Genomic DNA, 23769 nt, shown 5'->3' on the forward strand with positions numbered 1-23769 from the left:
GACAGAGTCAGGACACAAGCCCAGCGCTCCCAGGCGTTGCCACAAAACCTGCACAACATATCAACAAACATTCAAAGGAGAGGCCAGACACAGGGAAGAGACCACAAACTTCCAGGCGGCAGGAGCAGGAAGCTCATGGGGAGCCCAACAGTCTCACATCAATATAACTATTCCTACTTTAGTACCACCAGGGAACTCAAGATGCAAGCAGAGCATCTTGCTCTGGCAGAAGGAAGGATTCTTCCTTTGTATCCGAGCAATATGTAACACAGCAATATTGCTGCTGCTTTATTAAAGCAAGTCTCTATTCTGCTTTAGGGACAGAATTATCAAACCTACCTGCAAGGCAACAAGAAAAACACGGAAGTGGTTATATTTACCCAAAGCTTTTAAAAGCTACATTTAGGAAATCGAATTTCTCCTCTAGCATCTTAACCTTATCTCCTTTACATTTACTTTTAAATACAAATTCAACACTCAGAATTAAATAGGTTCTGTGAATGTATCTGAACTGCTTGCTCAGTCAAGAATGTTTCTATAATGTTTGAATTCTTTTCTGCACTTACTCCCTTGAAGACCAAAAGGTACCAGAGCAGTCCACAAATTATTAACATATTTCCTGTCAACCGCTCCATTAAGTTCTATTTTTCAGAAGAATATGCAAAGCAGCCTTTTCCAATCCCTGCTAAATACCAAAAATCCTGGGATAGTTTTAGTCTAGGCACAGATACATTCTTGAAGTCAGCTCTTCTAACTTCTGGTAACACTTCTGCATGGTGAAGTCCTTGGGGGGATTCTGGTACAGCATGTCCTCGACATTACGTTGCAAATGCTAAAGCCAGGCTGATTGAAGATGCATGAGCATCCCTGCTTTTACCTTCTAATGAATAGGCACAATTAATACATTTCAATCCTGGTGATATATTTAACATAACATATTGGTCATATGGTATTTCCATGTCTCTGTTAGAACAGTTGTCCATGAAACGTGGAAGAAGCAGGAGAGATTCAGGTTGGACATGAGGAAAAGGTTCTTCACCCAGCGGGTGCTGGACACTGGAACAGGCTCCCCAGGGAGGTGTCACGGCCCCAGGCCTGTCAGTGTTCAATAAGAAACTGGGCAACATCCTCAGACACACGGTGTGACCTGTGGGGTTGTCCTGTGCAGGGACAGGAGTTGGACTCGATGATCCTTGTGGGTCCCTTCCAACTCAGGACATTCTATGATTCTCCCACCCGCTAGTTGAAGACAGCTCCGAGATCCTCCCACAAGCCTTTTCTTTTGCAAGCTGAACAAAACCAGCTCCCTAAGCATCTCCTCACGCACCATGTGCTCCAGCCCTCGACCACCTTGGTGGTCCTTCACTAAACTCACTTTTCGCTTGTCACCATCCTTCTTGTATCAGAGAGCCCAAACTGGGCACAGCACTCCAGATGTGGCCCCAAGTACCAATCAGAGGAGCATCATCCCTCCCCTTATCTTGCTGGCCACACTTCTGCTAATACATCTAGCAGGAGGTTGGCCACAAGGACACATTGGTGACAACCATTCAGCTGCCTACCACCCTGCAAATTTTCCTTCCATGTACTCAGTCCCCAGCCTATACTGCTGCACACAGCTGTTACATTCCAGGTTTAAGACTCTACACATGCCTTTGAGAACCTTGTGGGGTTCAACCATGTCACCCATCAGGGTCCGTTTGACTCACAGCCCTAGTCTAGTTCTTCAACCACTGCTCTCTCAATTTGCCACCAGCCCGAACTTGCTGAGGGCATGTTTGAGAATCAGTGTGTCTACAACTAAGAAAGACTCATCACAGAAGTAAAAATATATACATATATATCTCAAAAGCCTTCTACAAAAGGACGTCACTTCCCTGTGTTGTAACTGTAGATTCAGTTATCTGCCAGCAGCATTGTCCACTTTGTAAGGAGCATTTAGAGTACAACCATAAAACCAGACCCTACATTTTCTTGAAGTACCACAGCACTCAGTTTCTGGCCCACAGGTGAGTGTAGAAGGTGGCTGAATGTGAGATTTTTCAGGCTGGGGCTGGTCTGGGCAGGCACAGTCTTCCTCTCAAATGCAAAAGCACTGTGAATTTGAGTAACCTCCAGGATTCAGCAGCTGTTTGTGTTTCAGATCTTAGAAGCCATCTGTGTTTTCTTTTAGAGATCTCTTCATCTTGTACACAAGTCCTGTCTTTAAATATCTTACAGACAGAGATGTTTTCCCCAGGCAAAACAGCATCCTTCTTCATGTCTGCTGCTCTCACTTCAGCTTTTCCATCTTTCCACGCTGCCTTGGAACCAGCCTCATTGTTTCTACTGTGTTGCCCACATATGCTATGGGCCCACTGTGCCCTCTGCTCTGAATCTGTTCCCAACCTACAGATCTGTTCTCACTCTAATAGAATGAAGGACGCAGAACTCCTTCCTATGAAAAGCAAAATAATGTACAGCCAAAATCTCAGAGTAGTTTCACTTCAGTGAGTAAACTGAGGTAACAACAATAAAGACCATTTCACTAATATTTTATTTCCAAAAAAAGTATCGCTTGCCAAAGAGAAAAGAAATGCAGACCAAAAAAAAAATTATCCTGGCTGCTTAGCTATTATTTCTAAAACAATCAGAAAACTTCTGAACACTTTATCTCAATGAAACAAAATATGAACATCTGAACAAACAGGATAAAAAAAATCACAAAAGATTACTTTTTAATAGAATGATTTCTATATAGTCTACAATTCTGTAACCAAAATAAATGATACGGTTTCATGGACTACACTGCATTCACATAAAATTGTGTCTCCCCTCTAAGAGCTAAAGAGATCACTTCCACCTTAACTATGGAATTATAAGCCCTATCTCCAAAACACAGTGCACATATTCCTCTAAAGAACAGGCGTTATTCCTCAGAACTTGAACTTGGCACTCCACGTTCCCATTCCCACATTCTTCCAGAATAAGCATTGGTATTTTGAAATGCGTGCAGTATCTGAATTATAAAAAGGCCTGTGAGGGCAGAATCAAAGTTCTGTTAATCAGGGTACCAGTGCTAAATACCTACAACCTCATCCAAAACTGCATTAGGGCTTAATGCACCTGGGAACAAAGTTCTACACACTATTTACTACTTTAATATTTCACTAGGGCCTACATAAAGAGCAGTATAGCTGTTCACGACTGACACTGAGCGCACTTAACACTGTGTGTTCTTGTGTATTAGCTTGGGGATTGTTTTCACATATGATGTTTTAGAAACACTTTTGTTTTAATCTATGGATTTAGGTTGTGACTGCCCAAGTACTTCCCCTTCCTTGCAGGAAAATACAGAAAACTCTCCAGCCTCCCATATGGAAGACTCCGTAAGACACATAACTTGTAGGAAAAAGCAAAATAACATCAGCTTTCTGTTTTGATTTACAGTCTAAAGCTTTAAAGCACATAACAGCCCTTTCCAGCTGTAACTGGGAATGTTTCTGCACATGCATACCAAAACCAAATTCCTAATTCTGCCACCCAGAGTCATTCCAGTCTGAGTGTTAATGTAATTAAAAGCATGAAAGACGCTGAGAATCAGTAACTCCCCAATTGTTTTTATATATAGAGGGAGATATCAGGCTGCATTCTCAGCTCTGTATCCCAAAATGCCTACGCTTTCATTTCAAACTGCTTTCAGAGTTTTTCCAAGCACAAAGAACACAATCCTTATTCTAAGCAAGCTGCAGCAGGGATTAAGAGCATGAACATGGGATGGAAATGAGCTGTAGCACAAGTTAGTGGTTGCCAGCTGAGAACCCAGAATTGCTCCTTCAGTGGCTTTCAGCCTATTCTAACTGGAAGATAAAACATGGAAAAAGAGAGTTTAGACCAAGTTGAACTATATTCTACCTGAAACTTAGAGCATGAACAGTCTCAGTGACTCAACACACTATCAGTAACTAGATATCAACTGATACCAGCCCATATCCTCTAACAGCAACACGTGTGCATCCAGCAGCCTCAGTATTATTAAAAACTTTATTAAACTTAATAGAAATAAACCGGTATTTCTGTAGTCAGCAATAACTGGTTAATAACTGGTTAATACTTCCTTGAGGTTAATAAAGCAGAACCATTTATAGTCCAGTTACAGCTACAGCAGGTCTGGATATCAGAGATTAAGATTTGCTTCCAACATCTATGCATTATGAAACTTCAGAACCTCCTTATGATTTTGATGTTTCGCTTCATCTCTAAAAAGATTTAAGCCGGAGAAAATATTAATTTTTGAAAAGGGCCTCACCCCTCAAACAAGGAGTGCAAATTGAGCGTATTTTTCTTCAATTGCCAAAGACTTCTGAAAAACAGCTCAACAAATGTGTGGGTAAGGAAGGGAGGATGTCTTTGAAGGAAAGATTACGCCACCGCTCCTTTTTCCAATAATACTAGATTTGCTCAGAGTTAGCCAGGGAGCTTTATAGCTCCAGCCTGTAAAACACATCCTGACATAACTGGCTGAATTCCCACGGGCTCATTAAACACTACCTGTATTCAAAAGGAAAACTCCAGCCATGAGCAACAGCTGATTTTAAGAATAACAGCAAGAACTTCCCCTGGCCCCTTTATGAGCCGAAATAAACAGCAAAACTGATAATCTCAAAAACATTTAGACTTTTACAAGCCTCGGTGGGTCTGGAAGCAAAACTAAGAGCAACTTCCAAATATCCCACAGAAGAACTTTCTGAGAATATCCCACTAGCACAGGACAGAGCTGCAGCAAGAAAGGACTCACAGCTCACCCCAACTGGAACTCGGCCTCTGTAGATGCTCTCCAGCCACTTTTGTGCAAGAAAAACACAGTATAGATATATAGATGGATAGATATGCTTTTGACTGCCTTGTGAAAGCCAAGTTAAAACTTAAGTCAAAGGCAGCAGTAATAAGCTTACTAGGACTGAAGAAAACCAACAGGAATGGTAACAGACTCACACTAGCATGAATTCTTATTTTCAGGAGGTCTAAAGGACTATCCTTTCCAAGTTGACAAGCCTCATGTTTCTTCCTCATGCTTGTCAAGCAGCCACTGTCTATTTATTCACCGAGGCCACTAGAGAGCGTTCCCAGCTGCTGTTGTAGGCAAACACCAGCAATCCCCCAGCAGCATTTTATTCTAATACTTCTCAAACTCCTCAGACCACCCCCCCCAAAAAAGAGTTTGCTTTCATATACAAAAATCATTCAAGTGCTTCCTCTAGAGCAATAACTACACCCTGAGCAAAAGCCAAAGACTGCAACTACTGCTGCATTTTTGCTTGTTCACTATGACTTAGCAAATTACCCTTGAAGGTACCAGCCCGTCACATGCTTCGGTCCCCGTCCGTATGAGCACAACAGATAGGGCCGTGGTAATTTTTTGCCAACTCTTTCCATGCCACCCTATATTCCTCTCTGCTACTCAGCCCCCAAACTTGTTTCTCCTTTCCTAAGAACAACCTTTTTCCTCATACAAATCATTTACTCAGCAGACATATTTTAGCAAGGAATGATGTACCACCGAAATCTGATTAGATAAAAGCAAAACAAAAATACAGAAAATTACGGAGAACAACAATCACCAGAACTGTTACTTATACCCCCCCACCTTCTTTTCTCTGCAGGCTTGTTGAAATAGAGGCTGAACCATTCTTGAAACTGCTACAGGAAACACTTCTGTAAAAACGTCTAACAAATTATATTTAACCGGAGTTTCTCGCACACAGTGGAAATAAGAAACTGCTCCAACCAAAATACAAGGAATGTTTCAACACAGATCTATTGCTTGAGCACCATTCCAAAAAGCATCGTGTGTAGCAGATACTAGCAGATACGGGAAATTATCAACCCTAATTTCTCTTCTCTTGTTTAAGCTCCTGTTCAAAGAGGGTAGGAGGGATAAAAAAATTAACAACAATTGTTCTTGGTTTCTTAGTTAAGACAAGACAATGACTAAGGCATAACAGAGAACTAATAGGGAAGAAGGGGGGTGGGAAAGGCAGTTGGAACATAGATCTGGAGAGAATGCAGAGTATTTCATCCAGCTCTTTGAAAGTACGATTTTTTCCTCAAATGCTGAAATAAGTCTCTGAAGAAAACCACATTTGCACACTGATCTGAAAAATATCTGAGTAAATGACGAAGTTATTGAAGAAATTTAGCAGCTACTCACCTGTCTGAACATCTATAACCATCTGATGGCCACCTCTCATCCCTGGTCGGCTGTCTTCCCCATCACCTTTAAAAACGAGGGAGGAGAGAGTCTTCTGTTATAAGAGTTTTAAACCACAGAAAGATACAACCTCATGTATGGCCTAAATATTATACAGAAACAGAGCCACTCACTAATTCACCATTCTTTAAACATTAGCACACCACTTTTCCCAGGTAATAGTCTTATAAAACTGTAGAGAGTTTTATATTTAATTATCTGGCAACTGACAGTACAGATAGCTAAAGTGAATACTCCACTGCAACTGCCTTGGAAAGGAGCTTGAGAGTTCCTGAAGCATCCAGGTCCACACAAATGATGTACTCATAGGATGGAAGCAAAGAGGTAGTGGTATAGATATGGCACAGGTAGCTCTGCACCAATGATTCCCACACGTAACGGAATTCCAACTGTCCAATTAAAGCATCTTTCCGACCACTTTAGGTATCTTAAGCATTCAGGACAGGTGTCATCTCTGGGAAGCAACATTAGAAAGGTAACCCACATTCTGCTGGAAATCTGCTTGTATTCATAGATAATCCTTCCCGAGAGGTTTGGGGACAGTGCTCCACATTTGGCAATTGTCACCTTGAATCCTATGTTTGCTGTATGACAGTGATTTTTGTACTCTGTAGTCAAGGCTGCCACTACCAGTCTCCTCTCAAGGTAGAAAGCAGCGGAAGAAAAAGATTCCGCAATTTAGATTTACTGTATAACAGACCAAGACTTCAAAGATGCATCTCAAATTTAAAATACTCCCTGTTAAGATAATGCCACTCTTTGCTGTACATTTAAATTAAATCCTGTCATACAGGTAACTGCTCTCATGCTTAACCTATATTCTTGTTTCTGAACTGACTAGCTATCCTTGAAGTTACAGCTGGTGTTCATGTAGTGTTCCTTACTCAGCCTTAAATCAGGTTGCATTTTACTGACTTTGCAGACAAATGCAAGTTTTTCATAGATTAAACCATTTCCTAGAACAACTCTCCTAGAGCTGGTTTTCTCGCATCATTTTCTCGCTCAATATCCTCAAAGGAACCAATATAAAATATGGCAGTACGCGAGTTATATCTTAAGAAATGTCCTTACCTTTGGTGCTTTTGGGGATGATCTGCCCCCAGCGAGGTTTGTATTCTTGTTGACTGATATACTGATTGAATAAGCCATCTGCAAAATAAATATTTTGCTATATAAAATATTTATACTTCCATTATAGCACAATAACTTTTAACATAACTCAATCCAGTATGCTACTCCAAAGCCTTCATTTTAAGTAAATTCTCTACATATGTCAGTTAGTTTGTTAAACTTGCTAATGAACTGAATGTGCAAGTACTAAAATAAAAAGAGTACTCGTTACTAGATCAATCAAGAATTACTCAGTTTGCCTGCCAGGTCATGCCAATTGTCTATAAATCTCCAGTGTGGTGTACTTAATTAAGAACAGAATCCCTCCTCCTTATTTAAGCAAGAGGAAAGTTGCCAGCGCATGTAAAACTCAACCGTTTTAGTACATGTTAAGTTAAAACTAGGTCAGGCAGCATCTCTGGAGCTTCATCTAAGAAGGGAAGAAAAGCAGATTGTTTAAATGCTACGATATGGGACAACCAAGTACTGGATGAAAAACAAATTAATAGTTTACATTCTCTTCAGAGAGTTAAGCAAGAGAAACAGAAGACACATTAGGTCACCGGCCAGATATGCCAACGGCGGCATTTCGGGAAGAAGCGTTAACTCCAGCACCCCGTCCACGCTCTCCTCGAGCCTTCCTCTCTCTTCTCTACACCCACCACATTCCATCTCAGCATCAAGAGGTTAATTCCTAGTTCTGAGTATGTGTTATCAGTCTATCACACAGGTTAATTTTTTCTGAAGAGGAGATTCAAAACACCCAGGACTGCTCTTCAGTCTGAGAAGGACTCAGGGAGCTTGTTGGTGGTGTTCTTCAAATGTTTCCTCTCAAAAACAACCTACCTTACCTTCTGCAGGCACAACAGACTATTAGATGGCCAAACACCAACCTCTTGACCACTGCTACATCCCACCCACCCACCATCTCCAGACACAAGCTCTTCATGACAAGCGTTTGTTCAGCATTTATGCATTACCTGAAAAAAAACAGGAGTTCAGACACCTGGTTTACATCACTAGTACCAAGGTAAGTACCACGGGCAGACTGAGGACTGAAATGACAGATTTACATGGTTTTGTACCGCTGAGACGCTGGATGCACATAGGGGTCCTTAATCACGTAACACCCAACAGCTACGCTCTTTGGTAGAATGGCACCTGGCAAACTTGCTCAGGAATTAGTTTTACATGCCCCAGCAGAGAAAGGAAAAACAAAATTACTAAGTTGCACTTAATACACCTTAGTTCTTCCAATCCCAGTAATTGCAGCTTTGAGGTAAGAATTTAACAGACTATGAATGCCTCTATTTATAGAAAATCCTTTGGTAGGCATACAGACAAGAAAATAATCCTTACTGCACGCATCCCTATTTATTTACAGAAAAAGTAAACCACACTTTTTTTAGAACCACAGAATCATAGAATGTCCTGAGTTGGAAGGGACCCACCACAAGGATCACGAAGTCCTAACTCATGTCCCTGCACAGACAACCCCAAAATTCACACCAAGCACAACGCAGCATTCAGAGAATATTTTAAAGCGCTTCCTGGCATCCTGTAGTTTGTCATGACTGAAATCCAGGTTTTAATTAAAACATAAGCCAGCAAGTCTGTCCTGGGAGAAGACAAATACTCTATTTAGAGACCATCTAATAGGCAAATAAGGGCACTCAAGAGCTTTGGAAAGGTGCTGAATTTGGTCTTCAAACACAAAACTTTTCAACTTCCATAAACTCAGCTCTGCAAGTTTCTCAAATTTAATATTCTCCAAAGGCAGGGCGTATTTTACTTTCACCTGCCTTAGAGCCAAAAACATCAGCTTGCTCCCAGCGTTAGGTAATCGAGGAAAGCCAAAAGTTTGCTCAACCTATGTAGAAAAGTGGTTTACTTTGGTTTTAAGACTGGGCTTCTTAACTCCCACTACTTCATTTATGAAGCTGGGACAAGATGTGAGAGGCTTTAAGCTTGAGATTTCATGAATTCTGATTCAGAAAAGCCAACTTCCAATAGAACAAATGCATGTGCTGTAAGAAATCCCATACTGACTCAGATTTTTCAAGCCACAAACCTAGATAGAAATCCAGCCTTTTGGTTGCCATTAGAGCGCTCTGTCTTCAAGACAAAACGCAAAACTGTATTTATCCCTATGGCTGCCAATAGATAATTGGACATAAATAGTTCAAAAGGATGAATTACACCACATACAAACTGAAAGGGTGATTTAACCTCTCTCCCATGCTCAACACCCACAGGCTACACTTGTCAAGATATGACACTTCTCCCCCACTGTGCCTTCAGCCTCTCTTAATAACGCTTCTTGTCTTCCATGGGACATTGGTTTGGAAATACTCCAGCTCGCTTCCCAGAAATGTTTCTTTCTGCTGGGAGCAGTTCCACATTCATTCTACTTGTACCGCAAACCAGCAGCAGCTTGTTTTGGAAGCTGAATCACCACCTGTCTGACACTACCAGGGAAAAACAGGAGAATTTCTAGGTGGATTCTGTATCTGACGCCAGACCTATTCTAGCGTGCTCCTTATGTTTCATGCCAGGACAGCACCGCTGACCAAAGGGTCGCCAAAGCTCCTCCAGGGCATTGAACTTCAGCCCCAGGCCTGCTCACATTTGCCAGCTCTTTCCAATGAATCACTAGTTTAAAATAACACCCATGTAGGCAAAAACCCTTTAAGTGCAACTTTTTAAAGGAACGCTTCACCTCTCATTTGATTTTATACTATTTGCAATCCCTTCGCAGCAACTTGCGATTCATTTTGGATGCACCAACATGAAGTTCACCCTGGTTAAGTCTTAGTAGATTCTACCTCCCCTGAAAGTCTTTATTTTGTCAGCCAGCTACAGGTTACCTAGAAAAGATGAGCATTAACATTGCAGACAAAAATAGTTAACTTGCTGAAGTCAATCGGGAACAAGTAAAATTGGTATTAAGTTCTTTTTAGACAACACACATCTGCAGATAGGACAGATAGGATTACTAAAATCTATTCCCTTCACTGCCAATTGCCAAAAAAACCCAGTGGCATTTAGCCCATAATTTCTGGGTGTTGGGTTTGTTTTTTTAAGATTTTTCTTGAACAAAGAAAAAACACCCAAAACACCTAAACAGACTGAGGTTTCTGTAGTCACAACAATCCTTCTGAAGAGAATCTGGAAGCGGAAAACCAAGACTACACCGGATAAAAATCTGGCCGTTACTTGACAGTTTCCTCAAGGTATGGAAACAACAAGGAAACACATGAATTTTTCTAGTCTCAAAGCTGTAATATCCCCTCACACATCCTTCTTCAGAAAAATGAAACAAGGTATTAGGTTTGCTCTCAAATCACTGCAAGATACGCTGCTTCTGTGTAAATTCTACTAACTACTTCCAGGTTCCAGTAGAAGTTGGGAAATGACCTATTAGAGAGCAGCGTAGGGGAAAAGGACCTGGGGGTCCTGGGGACAGCAGATGAGCATGAGCCAGCACTGGGCCCTTGTGGCCAGGAAGGCCAGTGTTACCTGGGGTGGGTTAGAAGGGGGTGGTCAGTAGGTCAGAGAGGTTCTCCTGCCCCTCTGCTCTGCCCTGGGGAGACCACACCTGGAATATTGTGTCCAGTTCTGGGCCCCTCAGTTCCAGCAGGACAGGGAACTGCTGGAGAGAGTCCAGCGCAGGGCAACAAAGATGCTGAAGGGCGTGGAGCATCTCCCGTGTGAGGAAAGGCTGAGGGAGCTGGGACTCCAGAGTTTGGAGAAGACTGAGGGGTGACCTTATTAACATTTACAGATATATAAAAGGTGAATGTCAGGAGGATGGAGCCAGGCTCTTCTCAGTGACAACCAATGACAGGACAAGGGGTAATGGGTATAAACTGGAACACAAAAGGTTCCACTTAAATTTGAGAAGAAACTTCTTCCCAGTGAGGGTGCCAGAGCCTGGTCCAGGCTGCCCAGGGAGGTTGTGGAGTCTCCTTCTCTGCAGACATTCCAACCTGCCTGGACACCTTCCTGTGTAACCTCATCTGGGTGTTCCTGCTCCATGGGGGGATTGCACTGGATGAGCTTTTAAAGTCCTTTCCAATCCCTGACATTCTGTGATACTTAAGCTCTGGATCCCTAGCAAGACCCTCCCCTCCATATTTCCCAAAACTACAGAACCCTTCTCAGAACCAAATCCATATTTAATGGCAAAATTAAGGTGTACACATCTGTCTTGAGCTTCCGGGAGAACACAACTGCTCTGTGCATCCTGAGTTTGAGACATTCAAGTTTGCAGGCTGTGCATTGCAATTTGTTGGTCGTACAGGAACAGCTTGTCAACAGATAAACACATCACATATTGACATGAGAACTGCCAGAAGAAACACCTCAGTCCCCAGAATACTAATATGAAACCAGCAGATCTTCAACCCACTTAAGCAGCTTTCTACATCTACAGTAGCTGCAAACAGTTCAACTGAGTAATTTGCACGCCATATACTCTCTGTAGGAATATTAAGCAGATTTTATTCTTCAATAATATAGGCTGTCTGAAAGCTATAGGAATGAATCCAAATGTGAAGTATTTGAACTAAGTCTGTGAACCAGCTGAGATTTAGGGAACCTTTTATTTTTGAGAGGAAGTCAGGCAGCTGCCAGAGTTTCCATTTGCCCATTTTCTAAGTGTAATGCACAAGTCAAAAGAATCTGCGGGAAAAGTGTGGCTGCCTGCCACCGAGCTCTCAAAAGAAATCATCTGGTGATGTGAGGTGGAAGACAGCGTTCATCATTAGCAATGCAAAAGAACAAGAATTTAGCTCTGCTAGCACTAATTCTTGACCACCTACTCTTTTTCTACATGACTAAGCCTATGGAAATAGGCTGCAAGAGATGCATTGCATCTCACTTTTTAAATACCTACCACTGCAAATGTCAGCCTCTCCAGAAAAGATTTTAGGCTGAAATGAGCGTACAGTATCTCTGTCACCCTCATTGCATTTCTGTTTGTTCTTTTAAGGCAACAAACACTCAAATCAGCAAGAGGCCAGAAGTTCGCATATTCATGTCCAGCTTGTGACAGAACAGTTCGCACTTTGAATGATTTCAGGGACAATTTAAGGATCTGTGTATCATAATTAACTCTACACTTCAACTATGTTACATGGACCATAAACAGGACTAAAGTTAATCCGCTTTTATTAGGAAAAACAACACAGAGAGGAGTTCAGTCGTAAGTCCCACACCTTCGAGACCAGGCAGCAAGCAACAGAGACTTTGCAACAAAGCCACTAAGAAATAAAATGGTAAAATGCTGGATGCTAATGAGCCTCTTTCAACCAGAGGACCTTGGAAGAGATGCACCTCCAAGTGAGGACACTGCGGAGGACCAGATAGTAGCAATACTATACAAGAATGAGTTGAATGCTGAAAACATCTATTCCCATCCTACCAAGAGGAAGGATCCAGCTGTTAAACACCAGCTACATCTAGCACCTTGACTGCCATCTCAATACAGCTCCAGACAAGCTATTCCAGCTGCAGTTTCAGTGGGTTTTTTGGCTCTCAGAAGGGGTTTGCCCTGTCATCTTCTCATCGTAGCCCCATCAGCTCCCTGACCTGCTTTACCACATGGCAGCATGAGCACCGGTGCCAGCAAGTGAGGGGCCAGGGGACACTCTGTCCAGAGTGATGGCAGGATTGACCCACTTTGTAGAAACCTGTAGCTGTGTCAGCTTAAAGCAAATAATAATACAGCCTCAGTGTCTGGGGATAGAGAGAACTTCTCTCTGAAGGGTGATGGGAGGTGACAGAGCTTTACATGGGTATGAAAGCTGAAGGCAGCATGAAGGATTGCAGAAGGATGGGGGAAGAAGGTTAATGTATTCAAAGACAAGCAAAATCATTAAGGATAAGCAACGGAGCAATGGGAGATGCAGCCACTGACATTTAACTTCAGCTAGCCAGGTGTCAGATTAAAAGAAAGCAACACAAACATCCTCACTCATTATTCTGTCCCTCAGAAGTAGTGACAAAACTTAATGATGCTACCTGAAGACTCTCCTGCTAAGTTATCCACAGTCTGTTACTGGAAATACTTGTTTCTTCACTTGCTGGAGCAAAAAAGGAGACTGATAGAACAAGCTACAGCATTTCTCTAGTTTGGTTAAGTGATGCTGAGCTCCTCAGCCTCCAAACAGGGATATGATTACAAGAACCAGGATTATTCACATCAAATCTGACAAGAAGCAAGTGTCTGTCTGTCAGACAGCACAATGCCAGACCTACCGTTTTCTACCAGGCAAGTGCTTTGCCAATACTTCCACACCTGGAAAAGCCAAGCACTAGAGACAGTAACCCCACTCTCAACATACAAGGGGAAACAGAGGCACCACCTCAGCTAGAGTCCAAGCTGGATGGAATAAATGTAGTATGTTAAATATTAAGTAGTAAAAGAAATCAACATAGGACAGCCCAAAAAATGAGGTCACAAACCTTTGTTTTATTACTGCCCAAGAAAAAAAAAAGTCAATTTTTGAGAGAACTCATTCAGCACATTCTAGACCTCTAGTGAAATTCCATTCAAGAAACAGTTTCTACGACAGCCTGCAATGAAGTGGAAAGAGGACGGCCTCTAGGCACTGACAAGATTAAGCTACAGCCAAGACAGCAGACTGATGCATTGGCAAAATCATCACCATCAACATATAGGATGCCTCTGGCTCTCAGCACATCCTGCTTCAAATTGGTGGGCTCATCAGCTGCCCCCCAGGCACCTGTGTCTTTGAGAAACACCGCAAAGACAGTAACAGCCAGGCATGGCTCCCTGCTGTTTTCTCATTCCGCAGCCGTCCCTTGCCTTTAAGATTCCAGAGGAAGCTGCCAGTTGCAAAATGCCCCTGCATTGCAGGAAGACGTTCCACTGCCATCCCAGCCAACAACGCTATGTTGTCTCAGGAGAGCGAGGATGAACTCTGGCAATTCTCAGTCTCCACAGTTGTAGCTGCTCAGCGCAGGGCAGAGCTCAGCTTAGTTGAGAAACCTTGAGCCAAAACTCATAGGAAGCCATTTACTGCATTTTTGACAACCTGTTGCAAGAAGCTCCCTAACATTGTGTCTAGCTGAACAGTTCGCTCACAAAAAAGGTGGTGGATTTTCATTGAAGATAAACCTTGATTTTAAAGGTATCATTTTAACATCCCCTGAGAACCACATGCAACTTTAGTAGTACAAACTACACTGACAGAGTCAAGCAGGTATGCTGGCATCTATCCAAAAATGTATTACAAAATGACTGATTACTCTAGAATTAGAAAATCTCTGGTGCCAGACACTGATGAAATTGATCCATTAAGCACCTAACTCTACTGGCAGGCACAAGGTTCTCTTCTCATGCCAGTACAAGCTTCCCATGAAGAACAACAGCACATAGCCAACAAGCACTACACTCATAACTAAGAGCACCTCTGCTTATCAGATTGTGATCCAAACCCACTGCACAGGTCTTGGGAGACACTTCAGTGCAATAGCACAATTCTTTGTGTCCCATTCTATCAACAGAAAGTATATATCTCCCATTTTAGGAGCTGAGAGCTCTTTACATGCAATGTTCCTAACGTAAAAGTTTGCAAATAGAAAATTAATAATAATGACAATGAAAGCAGCTGCCAGCACCCTGCAAGGGAGGGCACCCTCTGCCTCCAGTCACTGTGACTTTTCCACACCATTCTCCAAGGACTATTTTCCCCATAGACAAAGACAGCATTCTTATTTAAATACAGCTGAGAACTTCTGCTGAAACACCAACACAGTGAGGTAAGCTCTAAGCAGAAATCATGATACACATCATTAATGAGAACTCAATTTATCTGCTGACCACTCCAGTGACTTTTCTGATAGTTATGCCCACCTTCAGCTTGCCAGCTACTTACAGGAAGAACTCATCTTTACCTACTCTTAAGGGCACCACATTGTCACTGCTGGGGGGAAAGAGACTCCAAAAGTAGCAATGATAAGAGATTTTTATGGCTGAATTTTTAGCCTCCATCATATACATACTCACAAGTCCAAAAGCTGACAGTACACCACACTAGATACAAAACAGCACACAGAGTAACCAGTTCTACCACTAAGTATATTAATATTCAAAGCAGTAACATTTCAATGTGCTTTTTTTAAATAATATACCAGACCCCTCTGATTTTCTTACCATTCACAGCTTTTTCTATCAGTTCTTCACAAGCGTCGAAGTCTCCCTTCAACACCAGTTTGTCGTGCAGGTCTGTCAACATAGGGTGCTCCAGAGCAATCTTGGTTTTCTTCTGCAGCGACTCAAAAGCCTCCGTGTAGTTGTGCTGACGAAAATGCTTTAGGCAAAGGCGAATGGCTTCCTGTTCACGGTACTACTGGAACACAAGAAAACCTATGAGACATGTAGATTTTTCTTTTACCCGTACTGCTGGGAGCTACCTGTGAACCTGCTTGGAGAGAGAAGCAGGATCTCTTGCACACGCTGCACATAAATTGCTCACAAGCTGACAGAGGAACGCTGTAGGTTACAAGCTGAGTAGGCATTTGCTTTCTAACAATAAAGAAATTGTGCAACTTGATATCATCAAGTTTACTAAGCATACAAGAAGAGAGCATACAGTGTCCCACATCTCTGGAGTGACCATTATTCCTCCCCCACCTGCTTGGCCCTGCTGTCGGAGGCCTACACGAAGCACAGAGCAGGAAAAAGCCTTCGCTATCAGCCTTACATAATTTGATTATATGACTCTTACATAACAAAATAATTTAGAAGAGTAAGTAGGTCACAGCTTTTCTAGAAGCAGAAGAAAAAAAAAATGCCACGAGAAAAGGAATACTTGCAATGACCACTGTTCCTGCAATGGAAAGGCAGGGCTGACCCCAAATCTTGCAGGTTTGCAAAGGGTTCAGATCAAGGACAATAAGGATTTATATGCACGCCAAAGGTTTACCTTCAAAATACTCCCATGCATCTGGCAGCAGAACCCCTGTTTTCATACCGCAGATGAGCCAAAGCTGCTAATTTCCTACCAAGTTGTGGGAAGGGGTGAGAAAGGCTGGAGAAACCCACCCCAGATCAAACACCCAAGCACAGAAACATGAGGGAATAGTAAACTCTGTAAGAGCCACAGCTTGTGCTCTTAACCTACCAAATCACTCACTGTGTTTTCAAAGCTTCTAACAATACACATAAATAACACAAATTAAAGTTGGTAAGTAGCAGAATCACTTATTTTAAATGCAAATCTAAATGTTAAGGCATTAAAGAAAAAATAAGTCATCTCAATTTCGATCTTTAACACACACCTACTGTGGTAAAAAACAAATGTAACTTAACCATGTAAGACTGATCAAAGTACAGGCAAAAGATTCTACTCCTAAATGGACACTACGGGTAAAAGTGAAGTTTATGGTATTTAAATGAACAGAATCTTCCTGAAAACCTGTAAGTGACGCTAACGTTCAACAAAAATTAGTGGTCTCAAAATAATGGCTCTATAGCAAGAATCTCAAACTGAAGCAGCTAAAAAGAAACACGGCCATGTGCTATATTTTTAGTTCTTAATCCATCAGTATTTCACAGCTGCAAATAGCCAGAACTATGCATTTTTAGAAAATCAGTTCCCAGCCCACACGAAAAAGGCCAAGGACATGTACCGATAAAAACGCAACACTGTGGCAGAGTAATATTAAAGCTAAAACACTTTTGTTTTCTTCCTAAGAGAGATACCTAAGACACTGGCTTTAAGCAAATGTTCACTTACATCAGTCAAGGCCAAAACCACATTAGATTCTTTGTTGCTCAAAGGGGTAGCAAAGAAAAGGAAAACTGCACACCAAGAATAACCAGCTTCTGCACTTCCAGCTCCTCTAGTTTAGACATCAGACAAAATTCAGACTTGGCATATTTCCAGTGACTGACAGATGTGGCTTACAAAACATGCAATGACTGTTTGGTGCAGGTTGGCCACTTGATGCAATAATAAAAAGATCTGGATTTAAGTGACACCACAGTTGTACTTCAGAAGTTAAATGCAGAAACTTTTCTATGCAAAAAAGTGTATAAAACGTATGTAAAAGGCTCCTTTTTAAATGCTGTCACAAAGGTTTAAAGAGATGACAATCCAAATAATAGCTTTGATCTGAAGCTGTAAATAATTCCCATGGTTAAAAATGTAACAAGAGTATGAGACTAAGACATTAACAATGTCAAACACCAGTAGAATTAAAAATATTGAAGTGTTCACTATCAAAACCAAAAGTGATAGCCATTGATAAACTACCACTTGTTAGAATCATTGAATCATTCAGGTTGGAAAACACCCTTAAGATCATCAAGTCCAACCGTTAACCCAACAGTGCCAAGTCCACAACTAAACCACGTCTCTAAAAACCTCATCTATGTGTCTTTTAAACCCCTCCAGGGATGGTGACTCCACCACTGCCCTGGGCAGCCTGTTCCAATGCATAAAGTAGTTACTAAAGTGTGCCCAGTCTTGAGGAAAAGCAAGGACAGCAAGGAGAAAGCAGCAGGGAGGGAACTGAGGAACGTGGCTGCTGCTTTGAGTCCTTATCTGTTACCCCCAACTTCACTCCCCCCAGGAAAAGGAGGTTTTGTTGGTTGAAGCACACACAACAAATAGGATGGGCAACTTTGTGCAGAACCTTCTTTTAATCTGATGTCTCAGGCAGTAAAGAATGACTAGGTTTCAAAGCCTTTCAGGTTTCCAAGAACATACACGAAAATATTCACACCATCTCAAAGAACTGGAAGAAACAGGCCGACCTTTCTGCATTTCCCCAAATATGGGTCAGCACATATATCCTCCTATGTGGGTCCAGCAACAGTGGCCTCTCAGGACTGTGAGAGAGCAGAACATCAGTGAGACACACGCTCATCACCAAAAACTTGGCAGCTGCTCCCAGTAGAGCCCAAACAATCATGACTAAGTCTCTGCCTCGCTGCTTTAGGGCTCTAAGCTCCAGAAGAACAATGCTGGCACCCCTTGAAGAAGCTGTCACTACGTACACGCTGACCATGAAAAGTGTCAATTCTGTGGGATAAGAGGGAACAAAACAGATGCTGACATCATCATCAGATGGTTCTGATGATGATGATGTCAGGAGCTTCCTGATTGCAGCAACTGGTCAAAAATGCCAGAGACACCACCATGTGCACAGAAAAACATCAGCAGCTTCTGTCAACTGGACTTTTCAGAATCATACACCAGTAATCAGGAGACTAATGACCACAATACCACTTTAATCATAAAGCAGATATAAGCAATTTCCACTGTGCTGTCAGTGCTGTTTTAAAATGCTCCATGAAACAGCTTGTGATGTTGATATAACCAAGTATGAGCCAGACAGCACAGCCACAAGGTTTCCTGACCATACTGGCAACACCATAAACTGGTGAGGGAGCCTCAATACTACAATGAAAAGAAATCTTTATCCTCTTTTAAGTTTTTTCTTTCTGGAAGCAGAGATATGCTGCTCTGCTACCCAGTCTTATTCAGCTGGGAAGGATGTCTTCTCTGCAACACAAAATGAATTTCATGAATTGTTCCAGAAGATCTATGCATAAAAAGCAGCCACAAAATGAATTCCCGTTGTCAACGTGCGCTTCCCTCCCACAGGAGTGGCATCTGTTGTATGCAATTAAATACAGTTTATACAAATAATGTCTAGAACCCTTTGAACTTTCTGTCTATCAAAGCAACAAATGGTATAAATCATCTCATCTCACAGTCCAGCGGCATCAGCTCCCCTGTGTTCCACAATATTCAGCAAAAAGACGCTAAGAGGGAAACATCAGAAGTGCAAGGAGCTGCAACAGCAAAGATACCAACATGGATTCTCTTTAAAAGAAGCTCATTTTTATACCCTGTAGGAAAAGCTGCTTATGTAACCCAGAAGGCTCTAAGCTCACATGCAGTTGTACAGAAGGACTCGTGGGGTAAAAACAACTAATCAAAAGGCGAGAAGAGGGAGAAATGGAATCTGGTTTTGTTAAGATTCATTTAACTTGCAATACAAACACTATTTTACTAAATTTGTCCATTTCGACTCAGTGTTCCTTTCTTTCAAGGTTCTCTTGTGATGTCTACATAACAGGTTGGTTTGGTTTTGGTTGGTTGATTTTTGTGGGGTTGGTTAGGTTTGGTTTCTTGTTTGTTATGGGGTTTTTTTTTGAGGGGGTGGTTGGTTTTTGGTCTGTGGGGTTTTTGTGGTGGTGGTTTTGGGGGAGTGTTTTGTTGTCGTTTTTTTTAAAGATAATCAGCAAATACAATTCCAAGAGATTCACTCAGAGTACAAGTCAGCCACATGGTTTGAGTTTTAACTACGCGTGTTTGTTTTAATAGCTGATATTCAAGGAATGAAAAGGTCACATAATTCCAGTAAGAGAAGTTTCACAAGATTCCAAGACTAGAAATCTTCCAACAAACAGGCATCTAAAATGCAGGCCTACCTTGCTGTACCAGTTGAGGCATGGCTGGACCACATCTGGATCATCAATGCCATTAAGTTCAACATACCAGATACTAAAATTGAAGCTAGGTCCCCAGGATAAGAGTGGAACTGGAGAAGAAAGGAAAAGGAGAAAAAGGATGCATAAACATCAGACAACCACTGTGTTAGTCTTATCAGGCTATATACATAGTACTATTTCAACAGAATGCTGCTAGAGGTTACACAATATTCAGTATTTCTGATTTGACATAAGTTCTAGTTCGCTTAAGTAAGCTTAGGAAAATTACCAAACACGTCATGTTAAAGTTGTCATTTAAAGCAACCTGTGCCAAGCGACATTAACACAGCAGATCATTACAAAGCAGAAGCTCACTGCAAGCAAAAGAGCAAAAATACTATCATTTCAAGCAGCTCAGAGAGGCAACAAGCTTTGATATGGATGGGAATCACAAGCATACCAGCGCCAGCCTTTGCTCCTAACAGTACATTTATTTCCGCATTTATCAGCAACAATTATTTTCCCTAATGGTGAAGACGAGAAACTTGGGTATTTTAAATTTTACAAAATTAGTAACGTCTGCAAGTGGTGGAGGAGGGAGGGAAGGAAAACTGTCAGTTTCCAATTTAAAAACCATATTTTTTTAAAGCTTAAATCTGCGCAGCTTTTTGGCTAATACTGTTTTATCTGCGTATTGAAACAAACATACTTAAAATATTAAATGTCCTGTGAAACACACTGCAGGCCTCTCATGTAAGGCTTAACACCTATGGTCTTGCACTGATCTATTGATTAATCTGCAGGTTAAGACTTGGTTTTGCTTTTCACAGCAACTCCAATCCCCAGAAAACCTGTGTGGACTCTGACTCCTTAAAGCTGCAGTGAAATCAAGTGGTTTCATTTCAAATACTTTTGTTTCATTTTTTATTTGACCATAACAGAAAAACAGGAAAAGATAGTGTTAGAGATGAATGAGTAGCTACCAGCAACAGCATGGAGTCCGCTACTCCCTCCCTTTCTACAGAAACTTTGTGCCACAGCGAAATTGTCTTTCAAACCACTATAACACACCACTGAGATTAACTTGTTGAACTAAAGGGTTTTCTGACCTACTCCTTCAGGAAATAAAACCCCAACATTTGTCTTAAAGTTGTTCCTGAGCTGTTAAAGGTTCTTAAGCATTTACACTTCAAACAACCTAGATCTATCATTTTTCTGCAATGTATTCAGGCACAAAGCTTATGTTCAAACATTTTCTACATTCTAAAGGGTGTTTCTATGAACCTATTAGTAAATACTGACAACTTCTGGGAACAGTCATCAGAAGAGATTTTTAGAAAAGATCCAAAGAGACTTTGAATATGCAGGTCGTAACTGATTTTAATATCTGTAAGCAGGTATTTTATACATTATAGCTCTCAAATCATCCTGTTCAAATAGGTTTGTTCTACGTGATTGCTCAGCAAACAAAGCAAGTAATTTTCAGAGCAGTTCCTAGGAGGTGCATGTTTGTGGAGACACAAGAAGTGAACTGGTCAGGAGTACCGAGAGCCACCTCTCTTCCCTCTACATTGTATACCCTGCCCAAGAGACTTCTTTCTCGCTTAGTTTTGCCCTTTGCACAAGATGAATGCTGCCAATATGATACCTTAATACCCTAAAACATTGCTACTTTTAAATCCAAGTACACAGGTAAATTTCATCCTGGTTATCCCACCTATAAAGGCAGCAGGCTGCCAAAATACCACACGTAAGGGTAAAAAGTAAAATACCACTTTTGATTTTTCCTCAGACACAAATAGAGGCCAAAATCAAACTGAGGTTACATCTGCTATTTGCTCAGCTATAAAGAATCAAAACTTACACATCAGCTCCTTGCACTGAAACACCAAACCAAACCACAGACCACCTCAGATGGACCAAGACCATAAATCTCCTGATAGCAAACCTGAGGTCAAGTTCACAGCTCTGAGTTTACTGGGTAAAAAACAAACCTTCCCACCTCACTCCAGAAAAAAGCAGAGATGTCCACCTCTATTTCTTTTCAGCAGTTCTTACAGCTTATACAGACTTCTCCTGGAAAAAATTAACAATCCTCTTGTTTTGGTAGCCAAGTACAGCTTGAAAGATCTATCAGGACATGCGAAAGAATCCTAGGTAGCTATCACCACAAAAAAAATGCAAAGCCATCAACTTGCTGACACTTCCACCCCTCAGTTAACTCAGAGATTTCAAAGTCTTATTTAAAAGAAGGAAAAAAATACCAGAAAAGGTGATTTAAACATCAAAGATTTTCACAGTACCATCATCTACTTTAAGATGTTGTACAGGGAACGCAGGGCTGCACAGGCAGAGAACACTGAATTTCACCTATTTAAACTACTCCACAGGTGCAGGAAAAGAAACAAAGCTTAAGAGTTGAAGTGGTAACATGATTTCTAGTCCCTTCGCAAAGGCCAAGTGTTCTGCCAGATTATCTCCCCATTTCTGAGCCTCTTCCCTGGTTCCCAGACTTCACAAAGGAGACACCTCCCATCCTTTTCTCTGCCCTCTCCCTTTTGAAGCCTTCACAGGTGTGCTTAGATCTTTAGACACATCTCCTTTTAGACCAGGTACAATTTAACCCAGACCTGGAACAAGGAGACACTAAGTGTAGTATGGAAGTAACAACAGCCACACAACCAGCAACAAGCATTACCCATCAGCGTGCCACACAAATCTTACTTTTATTTTTGCACAAAGTTTGGAGGTAACAGCAGTGTGGGACGCTGTCCGCACATATAAGCCCTCCAGAGTCCAAGTCCATTTCTTTTCTCACTTCTCCCAATGGTTGGTTTTCATTTGTCATCCCCTTCACCTACTTTAGACCTCACACCACAGCCTGGGTAGGCACAAACCTACTAGAGCTTCTGCAACAGCTGAGAAACATCCTCCAAATATCAGTAAATACCCTACCCCGCAATATAGCTACAGAGGCCACATCTTACACTATCCCCTATTTGCTGTATCAGTTTCTTCTCCACGCTTGAGGTGGAAACACATTACGATTAGAGGTGTCGAATCTGAAGCCTAAAGCTGCAGTTATTTCTGCAGCTTTTACCATAATGTCACCTCAACATGGTTTTTTTTTGCTGCATGTACTACAGCAATCCACCCTGAAACACATATGTAAGTTCAGAGCAGCCGAACGGTCAGAGCCAGGTGCCCAGCAGAAGAAGGAAAATAAAATACAATCAAAAAATAAAATAAAAACAATATCCCTTCAACAGAAGCAGAAGGTATTTAGGTCACAAACATTTCTTTACCCACGCAAGGATGATTTTATGGGATATTCCTCAATAATCAGAAGCGCTGCCTAGACAAGGACTCCAATCCTATAAACTAGAGAAGACAGTAGCAGAGGCACCAAGCACAGTACAATAATTCTGAATACATCTCAAGCTGATTTATGTGTCCCTCATCTACAGGCAGTAGACACAGGGTCTATTTGGAAAAACGCAGGTAAAGACAGTCAATGCATCTAACACAGGAAACTATTCTATAAAGAAAGTAGTGCTCATTTTTATTACATCAAAACTTAATCTTGAAGTCTCATTAATAACTCCCATGCTAGTAACAAGCTGGCACAAGAACTACAAATGGCATTTCTTCAAGCTCTTTCATGGCAATCAGTTGCAACACCACCTTCTGCTTTCAAGGACACAACAAAAAAATCTGTGCTTGGAGTAATCACAAAAAGAGTCAGAAACAAAAACTCACACATATTAAAAAGATTATTCTTCAATATTTTGTCTGGATAAACACCATCTTCCCCCTCCCAAGTTTCTTAACAAGGTGTTACATGACATGTAAAAATTACATGTCAAGTAGGTCAAGAGCCTGCACAACTGGGCATTTCAGCACTGAGGAACTGACATTGAACTAATTAAACTAA

At 41.5% G+C, this 23769-nt stretch overlaps 1 protein-coding gene across 2 annotated transcripts in view; it reads right to left on the minus strand.

Moving 5' to 3' along the window:
* MKLN1 (muskelin 1) overlaps window positions 1-23769 on the minus strand; it is a 104472-nt gene that overhangs the window by 53853 nt on the left and 26850 nt on the right. The window contains exons 5-8 of one of the 2 annotated variants that reach the window (XM_082068485.1): window positions 19836-19945; window positions 15543-15735; window positions 7322-7399; window positions 6191-6256 (exon numbers count right to left, since the gene is read on the minus strand). In XM_082068485.1, the coding sequence (XP_081924611.1) occupies window positions 6191-6256; window positions 7322-7399; window positions 15543-15735; window positions 19836-19945 (447 nt within the window). Of the gene's footprint in view, window positions 1-6190; window positions 6257-7321; window positions 7400-15542; window positions 15739-19835; window positions 19946-23769 lie in introns of those variants that run through there. The other variant, XM_082068486.1, reaches the window with a different exon arrangement.

The sequence above is a fragment of the Streptopelia decaocto genome (genome assembly GCF_964273445.1).
Source record: "Streptopelia decaocto genome assembly, chromosome: 1".
NCBI classification, from domain to species: domain Eukaryota; kingdom Metazoa; phylum Chordata; class Aves; order Columbiformes; family Columbidae; genus Streptopelia; species Streptopelia decaocto.